Source organism: Diadema antillarum, unplaced genomic scaffold, assembly GCF_040938485.1.
Source record: "Diadema antillarum isolate AM-2024a unplaced genomic scaffold, OU_Dant_1.0 seq00001521_RagTag, whole genome shotgun sequence".
In the NCBI taxonomy this organism is placed as follows: Eukaryota; Metazoa; Echinodermata; class Echinoidea; order Diadematoida; family Diadematidae; genus Diadema; species Diadema antillarum.
Genome location: NW_027272253.1, coordinates 766,497 through 773,476, shown reverse-complemented (window position 1 = coordinate 773,476; position 6,980 = coordinate 766,497). Strand labels below are relative to the sequence as shown.

At 38.4% G+C, this 6,980-nt stretch overlaps 1 protein-coding gene across 1 annotated transcript; it reads right to left on the bottom strand.

Moving 5' to 3' along the window:
* Positions 1-2,738: 2,738 nt before the first annotated feature.
* LOC139710320 (uncharacterized) lies at positions 2,739-6,552 on the bottom strand. Its single transcript, XM_071622236.1, has 3 exons — positions 6,414-6,552; positions 4,641-4,742; positions 2,739-3,769 (listed from the first exon to the last, which is right to left on the bottom strand). Exons 1-3 carry the CDS (start codon positions 6,550-6,552, stop codon positions 2,739-2,741), a joined length of 1,272 nt encoding a protein of 423 aa, XP_071478337.1.
* Positions 6,553-6,980: the final 428 nt, after the last annotated feature.

Below are 6,980 nucleotides of genomic sequence, written 5' to 3'. Positions count from 1 at the left end.
TTGCTTTCTCAGCAGCGAGTTAGTGACCAAGGCTGTGAAATGAACGTTCAGGTGTCAATTCGGATACATAAATCATTAAGGCCAAGGCCACGCCAGATTTTCAAGCGTTCCCACATCAAATATATATCCATGATTACTATTGACCCTTCATTAATGAAATGCATGTAGGCCTACACTATTTGGTCTACATAGCTTCATGTGACCGAACTTAACATTGCTGTGTTGAAGACAAAATGGAGAAGAACAAAAAAAAAAAGATGTGGATACCGTGACGTAACATTCACGGAATTGTACACAATACAACAAAATACTACGTGTAATGCTTCAATATTGAATAGCTTGAGTATGTGTGTGTGTGTGTGTGTGTGTGTGTGTGTGTGTGATTATCGATAGCGTGTTTAAAAGTGCTATTGGCATCGGCCCTATATACTATAGTAAATTACTGTTTGAATAGATTTCGTCAACCGCGCTACATTTTTCGTCGCCATTTTTTTCTATTTTTCTTTCTTAATTTTTTTTTCATTATTAGATAAGATGGAGGGATGTCGGGAAAACATTTCATGCGCTATTTCAAGCCACTAGTTGGATTATGAATTCTTCGGTGACAGAAATTGAACAATTTTCTTAGAACACACACACACATTATATACAATATATATATATATATATATATATATATATATATATACATATATATGTATATATACATATACTCTCTAAAAAAAATCGAGTGAAAATTTTCACTCTTAAAGGAGTGAATACCAAAAAGAGTGAAATTGAACATTTTCCCTCGAAATTCACTCTTTTTTGTATTCACTCCTTTAAGAGTGAAAATTTTCACTCGATTTTTTTAGAGAGTACATATATATATATATATATATATATATATGTACACAAATACACTAAAACTTTGTTTATACGCGAATATGTTTTCAGGATTTCAGGATAACGGAGAGCAGAGTCTAACTCGGAGCGAAAGGACTGAAGCACGTTTTGTATAATGTTTAATTTTTTACCTTGCACATAAACTACATTCGTGGTTAAACCAGATTCAAACATTTTGACAATACGAAAATAGCTGCTTTATAGTACAACTTTATTGAAGGGAGTAGCATTTCTTAAATACATAGTTAATCTATTTTTGAATTTCCGTGACTCGTCGCAGTTCATTTAATAGAAATACAATAAAAAAGAAAAACTATTTTTCCCTTGAGACTATTGGTATATACTTTACACTGGAATTGAAAGAGAGAGAGAAAAAAAAAAAAACCCGACATATCTAAAGTACGACTGCCGAGGATTTACGGGGGAGGGGATGGGTGGGCAGGAAGGAAGGCTTGATCATTGTATGGGACTTTTGTCATGGAAACGACACAAAATTAACACGAAAGCGACCTGAAAATGTTTCAAAAGTTGAGTTACTTCTCCTAGATGCCCACCTATATAGAACTGAATGCTGCAACCTTACAAGATGCTCATTTAGAAAAAAAAATCGACCCTTTTTTCAAAACTAATTTAATATCACTGTGCGTTTAAAATAAAAAAAATTGCACATAAGCACTTTCTGTATCAACGTTTACATATTGAAAACAGGGGGTGGTAGACTGGGAGATGGGTAAATTACTCAGCAATGATGCTAATTCATGCAAGTAGAAAATAAACGAACAGACAAATCTAGCATTCCACGTGTATCAATGCAAACAATGCAACATAATACCATGCACCATTAAAGAGAAGCCCAGTCAAGAGTCGACTTTGGTAGTTTTCGTAAGAGTCAAACGAAATTTATATACGATTATACCGTATACGTGATATTTCGATGGGAGTGAGGCAAGAGAATTTCACAGGTTTGTAAAAGACGCTGATATAGGACATTTTCCAATGCTATCGGATGAGTGATGATATCATGACGTAATTTGTTTCACGTTTGATGACAATTCATTCTGATATGTATTTCTATATATTGAGACATTAATACAAGCTCAGAAAGTAAAGAAGAGATTGATACATTTGGTTTTAATTTTCCACGAGATTCAAACAATTTAGTCTTCGTGATTATTAGGGAATGGGGATCATGACTGCTGGAAAACAGCAGAAAAATAACTGTACATGTAGTTTAGAAGTTCTACATACGGTAGATATGTAATGGCCATTGGAAGAGTTCCACGCCGGGCAAGGGCATCATCTTCCTATCAGATTTGAATATCCATTTTATGCGGTTGTGACAAACAACAGTGTTTCGCAAAAGTATATAACATAGATTTACGATAATGCTTTAAAAATTCTACAAACTTCTTGTTTTCTGGGAACTTTCACTGTGCTGGTTGCTTAACGATTCTCTTCTTATCGAGAACAACTTGAACCCGCTGAGTTGAGTTTCTCTTAATAACATAACTGACTCACGACGATTTTCATGTCCAATTCAAATGAAACTACTTCGATGGAATAATGATACATCTTTCATCAGTCAGCTTAAACATGACCATATCATTATAATTTTATGTCAAAGGGATCACATACTGTGGTTGAGATGGGAATTTAGGTTTTAACCTGTTTTTGCGAAATAATGAGAACCACTTATATCAGATATTAAAGAGCATATATAAAAAAGCAAAACAAAGTGATCCTGGTAAGGGGTGGGTCAAAGTTATAAAACCTAACTCCTCGTCGATACAAAACTATATACCATCCCTTTAAGGAGAGTTTTTCACTAAGCATGATTACAGGTTTGTATTGTATCAGCTGTCTTTTCCGATATACCAAAGTCTCTTCCACCTGAGTACGAACTTCTTTTTGACATGTCCACCGACCTTGTTGGCATGCACTACGTAAACTTTATCCCTATTAACCCCGAACCATCCCTTCTTTAGGAACATAGACTGTCCAGTGGGAAACGCTGTCATGTCCAGTTTCCTAACTTGTAGATTTTTGAAATTAATGTGATTGTTCATAACCACAGTCAGTGCAATCTGGTCGTTCTCAGGTTTGCTCATGCTCAGTTGCTCTTCGATGCGCCAGTGCCATGCCTTGACCAAGTTGATGGCCCTCGTGAAGGGCTTGATGTACATGAAGCATGGGCAGGGCATTTGACCGCCTTCACCCTGTGCTACCCACACGTCATACTCCAGATATTTTCCCGCTATGAGAGGGATAGGGTCTTTCAGCCATACGGCGTCGGGATCGGCGAAGAGCACTCCTATTCCCGACCTCAGTATTTCTAAGATATAGTGAGGGCGCTTTCCCACAAGCCGTATGTAGTCCTTGGTGTGAAACCCAAGTGGCACGGGTGAGCTTGCGTTCATGTCCGTCAGACGAAGACTGAGCCGAAGGCCCGAGGATCTAAGCTTCGTCAGCCGGTTCGTGAAGTAATCGAACGCTCCGACATCTTCGGCAATAAGGGTGATGTTGTAGGGCAGTTTTAGACGACGTAAACTCTCCAGCCAGTTCTCCGTCAGGTCGCTGAAGGCTGTGTTCGTCGTTGCCAGGATTGTGAAGGGTTCCGGGATAGTGTTCGACCTATCTCGAGTTCGCAGGGAATCGCCCTGATCAAGCCTTCCGGATGCCATCGAATTAACATCACCCTCTGCTTTATTTTCCTGAATACTCTCTCTGGAATGAATTTGGTTGTCTAATTCGCTTAGATTTGATGATTTCACTATCGACAGTGCTCCCTGCTGAGGTTTTACACCAACATTAAGTGATAAAACGTTCTTCCAAAGATCACTCTTTCGCTCACGTAGATTCTTCTGGTTGACCTGTTTTAAGGTAGCTGAGAATTAAAGGAATGATCATAACATCATTAGTTGTGTGTCATATAAGCAATAATGGAGAATGTAAACAGAAGTATAAGATTCGTGAAAACGTCTGATAGTTACAGTAAAATTTTGCTTGCACCATCCACACCTAGCTCCCTCATCCATCCAAACTCTTTGCTGTTATTTTTTGTCGAAGTAGGGAAAATGTGAAAGAATACAGTGTCCTCTTAAAAAGATTATGTTGCTTCTATTTGTTACATAACTGTAATTCCATGCAGTATTGCATTATCATTCATGATTATCTGGTCATTGTTATCCTCATTATCATACTGATGTAGGTCCTACTTTGTTATTATCAATGTTTTTATAGGCCTAAGTAGAACTGGTACAGCTATCCCTTCAGGATGATCATTAAATTTTGGTGCATTGCTGTCTATGTCACGCGGAATCGTCTTTTTGCATCAGTTCAATTTCTATTGACATTCTGTACTTGAGGGGCCCCACATTCTACAAGCATTGTCTTTTTAGTGGGTCCCTCCATTTTTCGATGTCTTACGTATTATGTCGTCTTTATCACTTCAGCCAAGTTTCATTACAACGTATTTCTTATTCCAAGGTTCCTCGATTTTATTTTTCTCAATTTACTTTGTCTTGACTATGCAACCTTATTCTCTATTACCAAAGAAAGTGAAATGTTTATGTTCTTTTCGAAAAATGAAATAAAGCATGAATTGAATTGAATTGAATTAAGAGGAGTTTATACTTGCATTTGTGTGCGCGCTGATTTCCGCTAAGTCTTTTGCGAATCCTGTTGTTTTGGCAGTCTTTGTGTGACAAAAGATAACAAAAAAAATGTTCGATGAGAAACTCGCGCTGTTGACTCACCTTCACGCTTGCCGAACTGAACACCCATGACAAGTTGTTTTTCAGGTCTTCCAGCGGGCTCATTGAATGGTGATAATGTTGACAAGTCACCGAGACTTCGTCCTATAATCATGGAAGTCAATATTCGAGTCTCGGATTACAGAGGGAAGAGTGGCAGTTTGAAGTTGGAGCATATTATGTAATGTGAAGACAGTAATTCCGCAGTGAGGAAAGTCTGCTTGAATTTTAAACAGAATAGCAGCATCAAAAGAGAAAGACAATCATGAAGCCTTGATTGCAGTCCTCCCTCACCCTCACGCTATCAAGACAAGTTTGATAATAACACTGCACGATCTGTATAGTATGCACTGTTTCCATTCTCCAATTAAGGCGCATTTTTGTATACGAAGTAATACTACAAAATTTGTTTGTTACCTCCGAATCAAAGACACGTGCACAAAGAAAGAAAAGGAAACATCAAGTATAATTGACAATGTTTGACATTGTGTCTGAAACGAGGTGTGAGGACCGAATTTTACGCACAACTTCAATATCATTGACTCGTTACTGGAGTTATACAGGGTTTGACATTGGCGGTGGCCCAGTGGCCCGTGCCACTAAAAATTGGGTGTCGGGCCACCAAATTTATCTTTTCGAGCAACTAAGATTCTAAAAGGATTGTTACTTTTGCTTTTATTTCATATATTTATTGTATATTGGACTGTATGGCCCATGACTTATGATAGGACGTTGAACATGACTGTGAGCTAGCTATAATCGGGCAGGTCGTAGGCCTCGACCATTATGTTGCTTTTGCTGTTATCTTTGGGCCACCAAAATTTGAGTTTAGAGACTTAAGTGACCCTAACGGACCATCAGACGACCACCTGTAAGTGCCGAGCTCTGAGCATCTAATGTGATAAAGAGGTGACAACATGCATCCAACATCAGACAGTCGGAGCCCGAACTAAAATTCAGATTAAAGTGTCCTCTTGTGTGTGTGTGTGTGTGTGTGTGTGTGTGTGTAGTTTTTTTTTTTTTAATGCTCATGCTCTTGTATGATATAGAGTCAAGGATATTTTGCAGCTAAACAAAGATAAGACAAGTGGAATGATTTGTAGGGTTATTTTAGAATAATCATTATGACTTATAGACAAACCATAATTATATTGGTGTGTGTGCAGGGGTTCTTGCCTCACTGTCGATGGAAGTATGTATGTATTGTTGAATAGACAAGTTACACTTCGTCATTCCATAGATTCGTCGACATTCAGAAAATAGAAGAAGGTTCGTTATTCCGGAGGTTAATCCGAAAACGAAACGAGGTTCTTAATTTCAGGGTTTGTTATTTTAGTATACACATTTTTTTCTTCCAGTATTTGTCTCTTCGGGAGAAAGAAACTTATTTCATTCTCGGATTAACCAGGGAGGTGAGTTTCACCCCCCCACCCCCCTGGATTAACGAACCTTCGGAGTGACACGTAATCTTTGGACTACAACGAGTCTTCAGAATTACGCCATAATAACTGTTTGAATTAACGACCGATAAGTTTCGGATTAACCAACATTTAGGTATATGAAATTGTGCGTTTTTAGTCAGGTGCCCTCTTTTTTAGGCAGAATGATTTCATTTTTGGAATAATTATCCGTCAGAGCATTATTCGCCAGACAAGGATAGACAACCCTTCCAGAGTCTCAAGAATAATTTGAGGCGAAAACGGGAGCTTTAGACAAAATATTATGTGTTAAAGGGACCGCTGCGACTATAAAGAGGATAATTTCTGGTCATAATACCTGCTTTAGGTCCATGCTTTTCAAGCTCGGACCGCCACTGGCACCTGCAGTCACACGGTGGCGCTGATCTGAGCAGAAATGCAATGGTCAACAGGATCTGGCCCGCTATGAATGCCGCCAAGAGGTTGTAGAGAACCATGTGACTTGCTCCGTCTGAGTAGCACGAGGTGAATTTTTGTGCCCTTTTGGATGGATAGATCTGCTTTCCCGGTTGCCCTCTCTTTAAGATATACCCCATTCTACACGAATGTATATATTACGCCTGAGATCTGAAATGAACAAACATGAATCATACTTCATTTCATAACTTTCGTCAGAGTCTATACCTTTGCATGTCGTATAGGCTTGAGAGTTATCGGAAACGGGACAGTAAGTCAAACAACTACGCAATGAGCTGTTATAGGGGACCTCCGGATGATTTTCAGACTTTTACATTTGAACAACTATAAATTAGCTAAACTGAGTACAGAGTTTCAGAATTTACAGTGATTGGGATGAGGAATGAGAATGTTTTCAAAATCTATCACAAATTGCAATGAACAATTAAGGATGGTGACATGGCAGCCT

Excerpts from the sequence above, each read along its gene's own strand:
- LOC139710320 (XM_071622236.1), bottom strand. The coding sequence starts at position 6,552 with ATGGTTCTCTACAACCTCTTGGCGGCATTCATAGCGGGCCAGATCCTG. Across the intron at positions 4,743-6,413 it reads AAAGCATGGACCTAAAGCAG|GACGAAGTCTCGGTGACTTG; the intron begins GTATTATGACCA and ends CCATGATTATAG. Across the intron at positions 3,770-4,640 it reads TCAGTTCGGCAAGCGTGAAG|CTACCTTAAAACAGGTCAAC; the intron begins GTGAGTCAACAG and ends TTTAATTCTCAG.